General features: G+C 61.6%; 2 protein-coding genes across 3 annotated transcripts; one reads left to right on the forward strand and one right to left on the reverse strand.

Annotated features, from left to right (window-relative positions):
* The first annotated feature begins 279 nt into the window (after positions 1-279).
* Positions 280-6,062, forward strand: LOC123623802 (polynucleotide kinase 3'-phosphatase). 2 transcript variants are annotated; one of them, XM_045531121.1, is made up of 17 exons: positions 281-385; positions 645-808; positions 1,445-1,491; positions 1,838-2,137; positions 2,861-2,940; positions 3,029-3,086; positions 3,195-3,302; positions 3,545-3,616; positions 4,535-4,583; positions 4,669-4,739; positions 4,823-4,915; positions 4,991-5,087; positions 5,172-5,233; positions 5,398-5,507; positions 5,588-5,675; positions 5,767-5,828; positions 5,909-6,062. In XM_045531121.1, exons 2-17 carry the CDS (start codon positions 658-660, stop codon positions 6,024-6,026), a joined length of 1,566 nt encoding a protein of 521 aa, XP_045387077.1. In that variant the 5' UTR covers positions 281-385; positions 645-657; the 3' UTR covers positions 6,027-6,062. The 2 variants fall into 2 exon arrangements, with proteins under 2 accessions (XP_045387079.1, XP_045387077.1); XM_045531123.1 differs by lacking the exon at positions 4,823-4,915 and having other exon boundaries at positions 280-385.
* Positions 6,063-7,276: 1,214 nt separating this feature from the next.
* Positions 7,277-15,916, reverse strand: PTOV1 (PTOV1 extended AT-hook containing adaptor protein). The gene is made up of 12 exons (XM_045531124.1): positions 15,354-15,916; positions 12,664-12,801; positions 12,442-12,524; positions 12,310-12,367; positions 12,117-12,224; positions 10,519-10,674; positions 9,800-9,889; positions 9,608-9,681; positions 9,473-9,530; positions 8,918-9,022; positions 7,448-7,645; positions 7,277-7,354 (listed from the first exon to the last, which is right to left on the reverse strand). Exons 1-12 carry the CDS (start codon positions 15,522-15,524, stop codon positions 7,343-7,345), a joined length of 1,251 nt encoding a protein of 416 aa, XP_045387080.1. The 5' UTR covers positions 15,525-15,916; the 3' UTR covers positions 7,277-7,342.

The raw sequence follows: 15,916 nt of genomic DNA on the forward strand, positions 1-15,916 counted from the left end.
ATCGAGGGTAAAGCAAAAGAACGAACGACCTAGGACTAGGGGTGCTGTCTGGGGCGGGGGCTCCTTCGACTAACAATGATCATCACTTGGGAAAGAAAGCTTAGAGGTCAAAGTGGAAAGAAAATCTGTGAACGGACGATCCGCTCCCCCTACTGGCCCGAGCGTCGCGTTGCAGCAAGAGAGATGAAGGCCAGAGCTGCGGAAGGACCCTAAGGGCCAGAGGTCTGGGGGGGCGGGGCTGCCGTCATGGGAGGAGCCAAGGCCCCGCCCCGCCCGCCCCTCCGTGAGATAAGTCATTTCCGTCCACCGAGGTGCAGGCCGAACGTCTCGGGCAGCAACCGCGCCTTGGTTGGAAGTGGCGCCTGAGCCCGAGCGGCGGGCACAGGTGAGTGTGGGGGCGAGACGGGGGCAAGCGGGAGGCTCTTGGCCTCTGCCTTGGGGAAGTAGGGATCCCACCTTGCCGACGAATGGAGCCGGCGTCGTCGCCTGGGAAACAGCGCGAGCCCGAGGGCGGCCTGGGGGTGGGATTTCCGGAGCCCTTAGAGGCTGGAGGGAATTTCTGGTGGTAGTGGGAGGAGACGGGACTTCCTGTAGCGACCTCGGGCGACTTGCAGCTGAAACCCATTTACCTGCTTCCTCCCTAGGCCGGCACCCAGGATGGCCGAGGTGGATGTCCAGGGCCGCCTGTGGCTGGAGAGCCCCCCTGGAGGGGCGCCCCCAATCTTCCTGCCCTCAGGCGGGCAAGCCCTGGTCCTGGGCCGGGGACCCCTGACCCAGGTTGCGGACCGGAAGTGCTCCAGAAACCAAGGTGGGCGGGACGGGGCCTGCTTCTGGAGCGGGAACAGTGGCAGTGGGAAAGGTGGACAGCTAATCCAGTGAGGGAGACGGTTGGCTACTAGAGGGAATTGCGTGGTGTAGCCAGTCCCGAAGTTGGAAGCTGCCCTGTGGGGAGCACAGGAAGAGAAAGGCTGTGCTTGACTTAGAACTAGGCAGACCCTTTAGGGGAGAGGGGATGGAGCCACTCCCGGGAGAACGGTCACTGGGCAGAGAAAGACGCTCATAGGCCATCGTGAAGGCCTGAAAGAGGCCACAACCCTTGCCCTCCAGAGAGACGATCCTATGGAGAAAAGTAAATGTCTCTAGGAAGGAGTGGACGGTAACAAGCCAAGCCCAGCACCTGCATCTAGCCACACTTTTTGTCAAGGAGGAAGCCACTTCTGTAGAGAAAAGTATCCGTCCTGTCCCTAGGCAAGGACCAGTGTCAGGCAGTCCTAGGGCCTCTATCTGGCTATTGCATGTCAAGGAGCCAATCTAATTTAGAAATAAGCTGCCTCCTACTCCCTCCCGAATGGATGCTATAGCCTGCAGCTGGCGACACTCCCCAGCAATGAGGGAATCAATCGGAAAAGTATGTAAATCCTGACTCTACCCCCTCCACCTTCAGTGGAGCTGGTTGCAGATCCTGAGACCCGGACAGTGGCAGTGAAACAGGTACCAGTTCCTCTGAAAGGGGAAGTAAGGCCTGGGGGTGGGGTTCAGGGAGAAATCACAAGCTAGCAAGTGGAGACCCATTAGAAAAATCTGATTGGCTGGGAGAGAAGGAGGTGTGGCCAGTAAAGCATTGCCTCCTTCAGTGAGGTGTCCATTCCCTTTCAAATTCAAAGCACTGGAGATCTGTAATCTTTCCCAAGCCCTGATTGGTGGTATATAGTGAGGAGGTGGGGCTTAGGGTTCTGATTGGTGGATGCAGAAAGGCAAGTCCTTTCTCAGGGTATTTGATTGGAGGAGGTGTCTGTGGGGGTGGAGCCAGTCACAGGTCCTCCCTCTTCCTCTGCAGCTGGGAGTTAACCCCTCAACTGCCGGGACTCAGGAGTTGAAGCCGGGGTTGGAGGGCACCCTAGGGGTGGGGGACACGCTATATTTGGTCAACGGCCTCCACCCGCTGACCCTGCGCTGGGAAGAGACCCGCACACCAGGATCCCAGCCAGATACTCCACCCGGCACCCCTCCGGTGGCTTCAGATGAGAAGGAGGAAGCTGAGCAGCCGAAAAAGCGGATGCGGAAGTCATCCCCCGGCTGGGAGAACTTGGGGAAGTTGTTAGTGTTCACAACATCTGGGGTGAAGCCCCAGCGCAAGGTGAGGGCCAAGCTGAGGGCTAAGGGATTGGTGACATACTGGGGACTTAATCCCAAGTTTGCTGTGTGGCCCCGTCTTTCAACTTCTTTTAACCTCCATGTACTGTTCTGAGAAATGGGCCTGATGACAAACTCCGGGGTCATTATAAGCATGGGGACAATGATGTACGTCAGCTCCTGCCTGACCCGTGTAACCACCCAGTAATCAGCAATGATCATGACCGTGTCAGCAATAGTTACCATGAGTGTCTTTTTAGGGCCAGAGAGACTTGAGTGCAAACGCTGTTACCACCACATTCTCTGAGTCCCACTTCTCACTGCTACGATGGTGATTCCATGAAAAGCATGTGGCACAGTCCCTGATGTGCAGTTAGCATCGATCAAATCTTTGCTTCTGTTTTTATTGTCATCGTTATTAACCCTGTGTGGTGGAGGAGGCCAGGGGAGAAAGGTGGCTAAGATACCCCCATTTTAAGGACTGGAGCACTGCGGTGGGGGCGCAGGGGTCGTGGGAGACAGTGAAGATCTCAGGCTCTGCACTTGGGGCATCAATGACACGTTCTTGCTGTGCCATGTCCTCACACAGACATACAGGTGCTCTGTGACTGTTTCCCCATCTCTACAATGGGGGTAGTAATAGACCCTGCCTCACAGGGTTGGTGTGAGTCAGCCTGAGTGAGGAGGGTCAGAGGTGTCACTGTGCTGCTTTTCTTGGCGACACCAGGTGGCTGGCTTTGATCTGGACGGGACCCTCATCACCACACTTTCTGGGAAGGTCTTTCCCACCGGACCCAGTGACTGGAGGTGACAAGAGGCAAGAGAAGGGCGTGAGTGAGTCCTGGAGTCCACCTCCGGGCCCCGGGTGACCCCTACTGCTTCCTACCCACCGTAGGATCTTGTACCCAGAGATTCCGAGGAAGCTCCGGGAGCTGGAAGGCGAGGGCTACAAGGTGTGTGCACGCAATGTGTATATTCATGTGTGCACGTGGTGGCCAGACTGCGGGTCAGACCAGGGCCCTGGTGATGAGGGCTCCTGGTGACACCCATCTGCTCCCCAGCTGGTGATCTTCACCAACCAGATGGGCATTGGGCGTGGGAAGCTGCCAGCAGAGGAGTTCAAGGCCAAAGTGGAAGCTGTGGTGGAGAAGTTGGGGGTCCCCTTTCAGGTACGGCTGGAAAGGAGGCTGAGGGGCTATGTGGGAGACCCAGAGAGGGGTATGAGACCCCAATTGAAGAAGAGGGTGAACAGAGACCCTGGGATGAGGGGCGGAGACCTCGGGGAGATTATGCTGACAGAAACCCAGCTCTGGGTCACTGGCAGCTCTCCCTGCATTGGTGAGGGTTGGGGTAGCATCCAGTGGGTGCTCCAGCGGGAGCTGAGGATGGTGTGACCCCTCCCCATCCACAGGTGCTGGTGGCCACACACGCGGGCTTATACCGGAAGCCAGTGACTGGCATGTGGGACCATCTGCAGGAGCAGGTGAGCCGCGCCGCCCCCCTCTTCCCTGCTCCAGCCCGCGCTCTGGTTCTCTGGTCCAGGGCTCTTTCTCACTCCTCCTCTCCTGTCCTCCTTTGGTCCCCACCCTCTGTTTTTACTTGTCACATCCTAGGTGTTGGTTTATGAGGACAGTGCTCTCAAACTCTGAAAATCAGAGTGATCGAGAGAGACGTTGCTCATTTGTTCATTTATTCCTTCCTGTGTGTGTGCATTTGTTCTGAAGTTCGGCCCGTTCTTGAGCTGAAGACTGTGAACGAGAAAACGCGCTCGCGGCAGCAGTGTGCAGTGAGGGCGGGACTGTGAGTGGGTAGACTGTGTATAAAATAGCAGAGTGAAGCAAGACAAAGCAAGGTGTTGGTTTAGCTACAGTGCTCAAGGATGGCCTCTCTGAGAAGGTGACATTTGGGTAAAGGTGTAAAGCAGGTGAGGGAGGGACGCATGGATGCCCGGGGAGAGGCGCAGACTGGAGTAACGCCAGTGCAAAGGCCCAGAGATAGGGCCGGGTCTGGCACAGTTACTGGCAGTGGGGCAGCCCATGTGGCTGGACCCGAGTGAGCGAAGGGAGAGAGCAGGGCCTTGTGGGCCTCAGTGAAGGCTTTGCTTTACCCCAGTGAGGTGGGAGCCGGGGAGGGCTGCAGGAGAGGGGCTTCGAGCTGACATCGTGGGCACTGGCGCCCCCTGGTGGCCGCCTGGGGAACTGACGGGATCGGAGGCGGAGGCCTGGAGACAGCAAGGTGACTGAGTTGTCCAGGCAGAGGTGATGGTGGCGGACTCCAGATGGGGGTGGGAACGTGAAAGGTCAGAGATCAGGCCCGGTGCAGGGCACAGACCAAGCGGAGCAGCCCCAAGGAGCCCGGCAGACAGCCATGGAAAGGGGTCCTCACTGCCTGTCCTTCCCAGGCCAACGAGGGTGTGCCCATCTCCATCGGGGACAGTGTCTTCGTGGGAGGTAAGGCCCGGGGGCTGCTGTGGCTGGGCTGGGCGCCCCCGTCCGGGCTTGCTGGTGGAGAGAGAGGGGGTGTCCTGTGTTCCAGATGCAGCCGGACGCCCAGCCAACTGGGCCCCCGGGCGGAAGAAAAAGGACTTCTCTTGTGCAGATCGCCTGGTGAGGCCCCACCCCCTGTCTGCCTTCTGCCCCGCCCCCTCAGGGGTCTGGCCCCACCCTCTGACCGCTGCCGTCACCCCCAGTTTGCCCTCAACCTTGGCCTGCCCTTCGCCACGCCGGAGGAGTTCTTTCTCAAGTGGCCAGTGGCCCGCTTCGAGCTCCCCGAGTTCGACCCGGTGAGGCCCGCGGCGGGCGGGGGAGGGCCCTGGGCCTGGGGCGAGGGTCTCACGCGTCTTGTCGGCCCCCCGCAGAGGACCGTCTCCCACTCGGGGCCTCTCTGCCTCCCCGAGTCCAGCTCCCTCTTGAGCTCCAACCCGGAGGTGGTTGTCGCCGTGGGATTCCCTGGGGGTGAGACGCCCTGGCCTCTCCCTCTGGATGCCCGAGCCCCCGCCCGCTGGTCCTAGGCCACCCACTGACGCTCGCCCCCCACAGCCGGGAAGTCCACCTTCCTCAAGGAGCATCTCGTGTCCGCGGGATACGTCCATGTGAACAGGGTATGACTAGTCTGCGGCCCCGCGACCCCCCACTGTGTTCAGCCCCTAGTCTCGCTTTGGGGACGCTTCTCCCTTCACTGCCCTGCTGTGCACCCCTGCTTCTCTGCCCCGTCTCAGGGGCTCCTCCCGACCCGTTTGTGACCTGCTCTCCCCGTGTCCCCCAGGACACGCTGGGCTCCTGGCAGCGGTGTGTGACCACGTGTGAGACAGCTCTAAAGCAAAGGAAACGGGTGGTCATCGACAACACGAACCCAGACGCCCCCAGCCGGGCCAGGTACCAGGGCCACGTGGGAGGCACGGGGGGGGGGGTGGCCCGGGGCCACGGACAGCGCCGCAGCTTCCGGGGCCCAACAGGTACATCCAGTGCGCCAGAGACGCGGGCGTCCCCTGCCGCTGTTTCCTTTTCACCGCCACCCTGGAGCAGGCGCGCCACAACAACCGGGTGAGCCGCTGCGCCCCGCGAGCCCTCCTGCCCCCCCAGAGCCCCTGCCCCGGCCTGACCCCGGGCCTGCCGTCCTCCCCGACCCCCGCAGTTCCGCGAGATGACCAGCTCTTCGCACGCACCCGTGTCGGACGTGGTCATGTTCGGCTACAGGTACCACTGCGGGCGGGCGCAGGGTGGCGCAGCGGGCAGGCGGCGGCCTGGCCTCCCCTCACTGTCCCATCCGCCGCCAGGAAGCAGTTCGAGGCCCCCACGCTGGCGGAAGGCTTCTCGGAGATCCTGGAGATCCCGTTCCGGCTGCGCCCGGAGCCGCGGCTCGAGCGGCTGTACCGCCAGTTCTCCGACGGCTGAGCCGCGCCCGCCGGCAATAAAGGCTGCTTTCCTAGAGCTTGGCCCGCGCTTTGCTGGAAGGACGGGGGTCCTCACTGGGGTGGGCCAGGGCTTGCCTCAGGCGGCTCCATTTGTTTCTTGCACAGACTGAGGCTTTAGGGACATTGTCAGGAAACAGAGTAAGTGGGGCTGGGGGCTGGCTCTGCCCATCTGTCCCTCTGGGTCCGGACGCAGCTTGCTTTGGAGGGAGACCTGTGTTCAGTTCCAGGACCCTGCCAAGGCCCTGCGGGGGGATTTAGGCTTTGCTGAGACCTGGCTGTGGGCACCTCAGATGGGGGGGGGGACCTGGAGGGGAGGGCCCTCAGTGGGCCCCTCCGGAGCCCGCAGTGAGCCCCATGGGCCAACCTAGACCTTGTTTCAAGGACATGAGGACAAAACCCAGGGCTCAGGTTCTCTGACACTGGATGGGAACCCAGTGCACATGGTTTGGCCCTGCCGCTGGGAGATTACAGAGATGCCAGGAGCCAGGCCGGCCCTGGGACCCCCACAGCTGGAGCCACCAACCCAGGCAGGGAGTGCCCCAGCCCAGCTGTTCTCTGCTTACAGCCAAAATGAGGCCTGTCAGGCCTCCCAGCTCTGGTGACAGTGATCTCAAAGGTGTGGCCCCCAGCCTCCCGTGGAAACTTAGACACACGTTCCCAGCTGCCACCTAGACAAACTCAGGGTCTGGGCCTCAGGAGACCCGGCTGGTACCAGTCTGAGGACTGTAGCCATGGGGAAGGGTGTGGCCTCTCTGACCACAAAGGTGTCCGCGCAGGGCCGGAGCTGCCTGGCAGTGGGGCAGTGAGCAGAGACACAAGGTAGGTTTTTCAAAGGCTTTATTGGGGAAACATACAGGGGTAGGGACCATCCGTGGAGACCTCAGGACGCTGTCCTCCATGTTGCTGGGCAGTTGCAGTCCCCAGGGGCCCCAGCTCAGAAGCATCTCACCTGGGGGCAGGGGACACAGTGGGAGGGGCTGGCCCAGGGCTCTGGAGCGCGGACCCTGCTGCACCAACACCGCTAGCCCCCAAGTCCGCCTCCTAGGCCTGGATGCTGCACTTCCTGCTGCCCCGGGAGCCCGCCCCCCTTCCCTACCGGGGGTGGGGCTGGAGTTTCCCAGGAGGCTTGAGACCACCGCTCTGGCCTTCCCAAGGCCAGGGCCACCCTGCTGCTTCCTGAAAGCCTCAGCACCACCAGAGGGTACGTCCTGCACACCACACAGCCACACGGCTCACCAGTCTCTGCGGGGGCCTCGTCTGTGACTCCCGGAGGGGGCCCAGCCTGGGAGGTGGCCACTACCCCCCCATCTGTGGGAGGAAACGAGGGAAGAGTCAGTGGCAGGGGTCGGGGTGAGGGCACAGGCTGGGGAAGCACAGACACCCCTAACACCCCTGCCTCACCCCTCGCTGCTGCTGCTCCTGCTCCAGGTTCCGCTGCAGGACCTGCTGCTGGTTGGCGATGACGCGCCGGATGCCGTTGACGAAGTTGCTCTGGTCGTGGGGGATGAGGCCGATGAAGATCTTCTTCTCCGAGGAGTACAGGAGCATGAGCACGCGGATCTCACACGAAGCCTTGTAGGAAAAGTGCACGCAGCCGGCCTGGCAGGCGCGGGGTGCAGTGTCAGGGGACGCCCCGCCGCAAGGGCCAGCGTCCCTCAGGACCAGGATTGGTGCCACGGAATGCGCCGTGAGCCAGGTGCATCCTAACTGCTTTGTCCTCATGGCCTCCCAGGGGTGGGCACTGCCATTACCCCAGCCTGGGGGGGCGAGGAGACAGCGGCCAAGAGCCACAGGGGGGCTCAGGGCCAATGGGCTCTGCAGAGGGCCCCGGGAATCTGTGGAACAAGCTCCAAGGAGACTGCGGTGCCTGCTGCACAGAGCCACAGCCACCGCCACCACCCAATGCGCTGACAAACAAGCACGCAGCAGTGGCCCCCCAGCCTCTCTGCTGTCTGAGAAGCAACCACAGCTCCAGTGGCTGGAGTGGGGGGGCTGTGATGTGCAACCTCCCAGCTCCATGCCCCTGCGGTGACCAGCAGCTCTGTGTAACGACACCACCAACAACGGGTGCACTGACCAAGTGCTCCCCGCGTCCGTCCCTGATGGGTCTCACTGGACCCTACACAGGGACGGTCCCCACTGTACAGAGGAGAAACCGAGGCTGGGAACTCAAGGGACTTGCAAGGCTTAGCTCTGTGCGCTGCCTGGGAACCACAGAGTGAGTGACGGGTCCGCAGAGGGAGCTCCCTGAGAGCCCCTGGGCAGGTGAGGTGGCCCCTGTGCCCTCTCCCTGCGTCACCCACCCGAGCCAACAGTGGCCAGAAGAGCCCCAGCCCCGACGCAGGAGCCCAAGCGACCCAGTGGAGACCAGCCCTGCACCGGGTGAGGTGGTGGGGCCTGGGGCACGTGGGGGCCTTTGCAGGGTTCCCAAGGGAACTCTCGTTGTCAGACCCTTGACACTGCTTTAATGCGAACGCAATACACAGCCAGGCCCTCGCGTGCACGATTTTATGGCTGTTATTACGCAAACTCATGTCAAGGGAACAGTAAGGAAACCTGGGGACAGAGACCTCAGTATGTAGACAGCCAGGAGACCGACCAACCGAGGCCCCAAGAGAGGACTCGGCCGAGAGCAAGTGGACAAGATGACCGCCAGGTACCCTGGGACCGCGGGCTGGAGGCAGACAGCCCTCCCTGCCTGGCGGGGTTAGGACAGCTCCAGGGAGCCACCAGCACAGCCCGGAGTGTACCCAGCCCCAGGCTGCCATCACCTCCCCAGTCGGTGCAGGAAACTGGCACTCGGTTCACCGCAGCGTCGTCCACGCAGAGCGCCCCCCGCCCCCGCCACCCGGTCCCAGCGGCCCCACTCACGAAGCCGTTGTCCATGATCCGGCACAGGCTCTTCAGCGTCTCCATGTCCTTGGTGAAGTGGAACTGCACCAGGCGCGAGTTCCGGAACAGCGGCACCAGGGTGGTCTGCAGGGTGGGGAGGGGAGGGGCCCTGGCTCTCAGCCTCCACCCGGGCCAGGACCAGACCAAGGCACCCATCCCTGCTGCACGCACCACAGTGCTCGGCAAGTGTCACCTGCACGGCAGGAACCTGGAGCCCTGCCCCTCAGCCCCAGCGCCTGGGGGTCCCGCCAGGTCAAATGCCTCTGCTTCCCCCATCCTTGGCGGCCACTGCCTCGGTCCAGGCCACCTCAGCCTCCCCACATTTAGTCCATCGTCACCCCAGCCCCGCCTCACTCAGTCCTGACAGAGGCAGGCTGGGCTCCCCGGAGCCTCAGAGCTCCACCTGCTGCACAGGCGCGGCTGTCCCCTGCCTGGCCACGCGACACCTTCAGCCTGCTGCCAGCTCGCGGGCCCTGCCCGGGAAGCGCCCCTGCCACCCCGCCTGCCGCCTGGAACGAGGCCCCCCTCGCTCACCAGCAGCTGCTGCGGGATGAGCTGCATGTACAGCTTCCTCGGCCACTGCTCGGTCCTCCTGTGGGGCACGAGGGGGTGAGCGTCAGGCGGCCCGTCCCACAGAGACACCGCTCCTGTCCCCAGCCCGGCACTCACAGGATCTCCCCTTGGTTCACGTAGACGTGAGACGGCAGCCACCTCTTGGACCGGCTGTTGGGCTCAGGCCTGGGCTTTTGGGGGAGACGAAAAGAGGAGACCTCAGGGGCACGCCTGGACCCCAGTAACCCTCACGGCCCGGATTCAGCGAGGATGCAGCGGCCCCAGATCCCCAGGCCACCCAGGGCTCACCTCCTGCCACTCCATGACACCACTCCATGCCAGGAACTTGTTGTTGACGATCTGGACTGGGCCCGCGTTAACGCCACCAGGTCCCACTGCCTGTGGGGGGGGAAGGAGGGCTGGGAGGGGGCCAGGCTCCGGGGAAACCTCAGTGCTGTGTGGGGCCTCCCGTCCCTTCCTTCCACCCTGGTCTGTCGGCCCCAGCCCCATGCATCCTCCTGCCCTGGTCCCCATCCTGGCCCCACAGCCTCAGGGAACTCCTCAGAGCTGGCCCTGCCCGTCACCTGCTCAGAGACTCCCATGGCTCCCCTGTGCCCTGAGACCCAACCCCTCACCTGGGGCACGAAGCCCACAGAGTCTCTCTAATAACTGGGCAGCTGTGTTTGTTAGACAAGCTGAAACACTTCTGAGAAAAGGGGGCACCATCCATTAGCAAGGTGTGACCAGGACACAGGGTCACCCTCCAGAGCCTTCTAGCCTCAGACAGGCCCTCCTCTCCTTGATGAGCGCCACCCAGCCAGCCCCGTGGAAGCCCCCTGAGGCCACTTCTCCCATCAAGCCCTGACAGCAGTGAGCCTCAGCCTGCTCTCTGGCTGCCTTGCTCCTGCCATCACATCACCCTCTGCCCACAGTGAATCCGGCCACGTGTGACTAGGGGGCCAGGGGCTGGCCTGGACCTAACTCCTCTCTGTCCCCCAGTCGGGGCAGGCAGAGCTCAGCTGGCATACCTGCTTACGGGTGGTGATGACCTGCCGGATGGCGTTGACGAAGCCACTCTGGTCGTAGGGGATGAGGCCCATGAAGATCTTCTTCTTGGACGAGTACAGGAGCATGAGCACACGCACCTCGCAGGGGGATATGTGGGGAAAGAGCATGCAGCCCGCCTGGGGAGAGGCGGCAGGTCAGGGACCCCGCGGGCACTGCCAGGAGCCGCTCACGCGCCACCCTAACCCAGGGCTGCCCCATCCGGCGAGTCGTCAGCGGACAGAAGCCCTCAAAGTCAAGGCTGTGGCACTCACAAGGGGCTTGCAGGCAAAACAAGAGCATGTGACGTGCCCCTCACTGTCTGCCCCCACCCTGCAGTGACTGGTGGGTCAGGGGTGGCACCACGGCCCCACGTTTGGGGTGTGAGGACCCTGCGAAGGCTCCGAGTGCTGTGCACCCTGCTCGGTGCAAACCTGGCTCTGCCACCGCCTGTGTGGCCGAAGGCAACTCGCCTCCTGTTTCTAACCTCAGTTTCCTCATCTGTAAAATGGGTGGAAGAGCACGTATAGCAAGTACTACGTAAATCAGTTAGATGAGGTGCTGGTGCCTGTCTGATGGGACATGGGAGGACAGGAGCCCGCCAGCTGTCCCCAACTATGGTGTCTGGACAAAGGGGTGTGCACATCCCAGAACGCTCACGGCCACCCCCACTGGCCCACCTCCTGGAACACTCTCCCCGCTCCACGCTGCCAGCCCAACCTCTCAACCCTGGGGCCAGCCCAGGGACCACCCGCTCAGGGTCCCATCCCTGGCCTCCCAGGCCACACAGAAGGCTCACATCCATTGTCCCTACATGCTGGGGCCCCAGGGCTGGCACAGGAGGTCCTCAGCAAACGGTGCTGGGTGAGTGCGGCACAAGGCGCTGAGGGAGAGGGAGCCACCCGGACATCAGCAGCGCACATGACAGCCTGGACGCCGTGGCTGGGGGCAGGGGAGGCAGACTGTGCCAAAGGGGAACAGGGACCGGGGATGACCCCAGAGTCAAGTCCACTGGGCAGATGACTCGCTCCCAGCACCTCCCGCAGCCTGGCCCTCTCCTCCCGAACCATCCTGTGCCCCGCGTCCGGCTCGTGTTTCCTGAGCGCTGTGTACTGAAAACACCGTTTCGAGCACCTCACAGAAACTCACTCGCGCCAGCCTCCCAGCGACCCTGTGAAGGCCTACTGTTAGCCCATTTCACAGATGAGGAAACTGAGGCCCCCGACACAAACTCTTGCCCCTAGCCACACCCACTTCCCAGGTCCCTGCTATGTGCTGTGTCCCCAACAAGGACCAGCCGAGGTCCCTCTACTCACTCACATCCCCGACAGCCAGCTCTCAGCCAGAAGCTCCCTGGAGTGACTTTGGCTCTGCTCTACTGAGAATTCCTCAGATCTTAATTTGCAGACAGGGCCTGAGATGCCGTGGGAGGGAACAACTACCCCAGATCCCCAGGACCATGGCCTGGGCCCCAGCACCCTGCCTGGGATGGCCTGGACAGAGCTCTGCCTCCCGCTGCTTGGTGTCACCAGAGCGCGCTGCTCATGAGCCTGCTGCCCCGCGCCCCGCCTGCCCGACTCACGAAGCCGTTGCCCATGATGCGGCAGAGCCCCTTGAGCGAGTCGCAGTCTCTGTTGGTGAAGTGGAACTGTGCCAGCTGGGAGTTGCGGAACAGGGGGCCCAGCGTGGTCTGGGGATGACAAGGGGACAGCTGGGTCAGTGCTGGGGCGTGGGGTGCTCTGGGGAGTGGGCCGGGGAGGGGGCGCGGGTCTCACCAACAGCTGCTGCGGGATCAGCTGCATGATCAGCTTCTGTGGCCACTGGTCAGTCTCCCTGCGGGAAGGGGTAGGTCAAGGAGGGCCACCCGCTGCCCCCGCCACCCGGCCACCCGGCCTCGGGGCACTCACAGGTTCTCGCCTTGGTTCACGTAGGCCTGGCAGGGCAGGGCCCGCTTCAGCTTGGCGGTGGAGTCAGAGTAGGGTCTGCGTTTCTGTGGGGGCAGGAGGGGCGTCACAGCAACAGCCTAGATGCCCAGACCTGTCCCCCACCCATAGGGACAGACGGGAACCTGGAAGCCAGCCCCCAGCCCCCACAGGAACTCACAGGGAACCCGACACAGACCAGCTCACCTCCTGCCACTCAAGGACGCCACTCCAGGCCAGCAGCTTGTTGCTGAGCCGGTGCTCACTCACAGCTAGACCCCCAAGGGTGAGCCCAGGCGAGGAGGGACTGATGGGACCCAGGGCCCCGAAGACCCGAGCACCTTCCTGCAGTTGGATGGGGGAGGGGAAGTGAGTGGGAAAACTGAGGCCGGGGGACCTGCAAGGACAGGTAGAGCCTACAAATCCCAGAGATGACAATATCCAATATTAAGACCCAAATCCTCTACTGAAAACTTCCAAACTTTTTCCCCCAGTGGTCAGGACCAGGAGAGGCTGGCCCTCATGTCCTTTTCTGCTGCCCGCCCCCCCACTCGCCCACTGGCTACCACGACACTGGCCCAGGCAGAGTCCTGAAAGCCTGTTCCCCCCCAGGCTTTGCCCCAGCTGTGCTCAGCCTGGAATGCCACCGCCGCGGGAGGCGCAAGCCAGCTGGCGGGGAGTTCCCGTGCCCAGTTTGGGCCCAGGGATTCCCTGCAGCCCCCACAAGGCACAGCCAGCCTGGTCTGTCTGGCACACTGGCTTGCCCCGTCCCTCCCATGCTCAGAACCCTCCTAAGACTTTCTTCGTCAACCTCAAGAGAAAGTTCACATTGTCCCCTCTGGCTTGTGAAAGTGCCAACCTTTCCAGGTGCACGGCCTGCCCTGCACACACCAGGCTGACCCCAGGGATGCAGGGACGAAGCAACCAGAAACCTACAAAGAACAGAACCAACCAGAAGAAAGAGCAGGGAGGTGGGGAAACATTTGGAAGAGAAGCAGGAGAACACCTGGAGGGGTCTCACACCGAAACACTTGCAAAACACCAGGAGAACAAACGTTTGAGCAATAAAGCCAAACAAAGCTACAAATTCTACTCGCAGGGCACTCTGCCAATTATCTTTTTTAAACCAAAAACATCTCAAACAACAGAAAGCTTTAGAAACAGCTGGGCAGCAGGAAACCCACGAAAATCACAGCAAAAAAAAAATTCATAAGGGTGATTTCTTTTTGTCTTATTACAAATGGGTATTTTCCAAATTTCCTATGAAGTACGAAATCTTTTGTCTCAGAAAAACAACAGGCAGGAAAAATTTTATTTTGTGGGAACTAACACCTGAACAAACATACTGTCCACCTAGGCAGGCGACTCTGGCACTTGGGCAATCGTATAAGATCAGGGAGAAAACCAGAGAGCATGTTGTGAGAACGTGCTGGTGTGTGTTTAAGGCTGCAGCACGTCCGAGATGGAGGCTGGGTGGTGAAGCCCAGGATTTACAGCACCTGAGAAAATGTAACTAATGCATGCAGCTGGGGGGCTTTCGAAATGAGGATGTTCTTGCAACACACAAATTTTGGACCTGGGGTATCTGGACTATACACGTTTTAGAACTGTGTATATGGCCACACACGTATGCATTTACTGCCACCAAGGCAGGTTTAAGATCAGGTGAATACACTTAAGGGCCCAATGTAAGTTCCAGCAACACGTTTAACGGTTGCTTATTTGGGAGAGTGGGTTGACTTAGGACACAAAAGATGTTTGGATCCGCAGCCCTATGTGTAAAGACCAGGAATGCTTGCCCAAAACCCAAGACGGGAGGATCACTTTTAACGACTAGGTTTACAGTGCAACCCTAATGGAAATCTCACATCTGGGCAAGTGTGTGCAAAATTCCGCTGTCTCTGACATCTGATTTGTTATTGTTTACTGCACAGGGAAGCCCATTTGGTATCTGGACTGAAGTTTAATGCCTTAAGACGTATGTTTAAGGACCCAGGAAACACTTTGGAACAAACAGATGTGAAAGCTTCAGGCAGGGGAGAAGGCAGTGGAGCGGACGGGTATGTTGAAGTTTGGGGAGCTGATCAGTCTGGGTATTCGTGTTTAACAGCTCAGAAAGCCTGTTTGAGGCTTGAGTAGAACTGACTGACATAGCTCTGCCACGAACAACGTTGGGGCAGTGTATTTAAGAAGCGAGCTTGAACACAAGCCCAGAGAAAATCTCACCTCAGAGCAAGTTATATGCAGTTTTATGACCCCAGATAAACCTTTAAGGTTTTTGAAAAGTATGTGCGTGTTTTGGGTCTGGGGAAGCGTGTGGAGTCTAATATACCTGCAAAGCCGAATATTTACGTTTAAGGTCTGGGATCATTGCAATCTATAAAGGCATCCCACATTTGGACGAGAGTGCAAATTCTGGGTGCGCACGCCACGAGCACCGTGCGGGCCCAGGGGAGAACGCCCCCGGGCGCAACATCTGGGCTCGCGAGTGCAAACGCGGGCCCCCCGCTCGCCGCCGACCCCAGCCGCTTCCCCCATTTCCAGATTTCCAGCCCGGAGAGAGACTAACTTTCCAATTGGAAAAAACAAGCGCACATGCCGGCCGTCTTCCCGCCGGCCCCCACCCCGCATTTAAATCGGGACGCGGAGTCAGCAGTAATTTGAGCCCGCCCCGCCCCCGTGTACCCCCCCACTCCGGCCCAAACGCTAACAAAGGGGAGAGTCGGGCGCGTACCACCAGGGGTTCCACTGGGGAATCCGACCCCAGGCAGGACCACCCATGGGCCACAGGAGAGACCCCAAAGTGGAGGGGGGCCGCGGACAAAGGCGGGAGCTCAGGGGAAGAGCCAGCGGGGGCGGGGCCGTGGAAAGCTCTGGAAAAAGGGCGGGGGGCTCACCATGGGAGGGGCCGAGCGGGCCCGGATCCGCGGCGGCTGAGGGCCTCGGGGGCTGGCCGGCCAGGAGCGCGAGCGGACGGCACGGACTACCAGGGGCCGCGGGGGGCGGCCGCGACCCCCGAGGGGGCCGCCAGCGCCGGAGCGGTGCGGGGCACGGCGCGGACGGACCATGGCGAGCGCGGGCCGACGGGCTGGGGGCTGCCGCGGGCCACACGGAGGGCTGCGGGCTCCACCGACTGAGGGCGCGGGCGCGCGGCTTCGGGGGAGACGGGCCGAGCTGTACCAAGCGCGGGGGACGCGCCGCCGGAGAGGGGTCGCCGCAGCCAAACCACTGCGGCGGGCGGGGGAGCCGGCGCGTACCAAGTGCGTGCGGGGGCGTGGCCGGCGCGTACCAACCCGGGGGGGCGCAGGAAACGCAGGGCACGAGGGGAATGTGCGATCGGGAGGGACTACGGGCGCTCCAGCAAGGGGAGAGGAACTGGGAGGACGTGCGAGAAACCACTTCTCGGGGGCGTGGCGGGAACGGAAGGCGACACCACAGCGGGGTGGACGAGAGACGATAC

Source organism: Lemur catta, chromosome 19 (genome assembly GCF_020740605.2).
Source record: "Lemur catta isolate mLemCat1 chromosome 19, mLemCat1.pri, whole genome shotgun sequence".
In the NCBI taxonomy this organism is placed as follows: Eukaryota; Metazoa; Chordata; class Mammalia; order Primates; family Lemuridae; genus Lemur; species Lemur catta.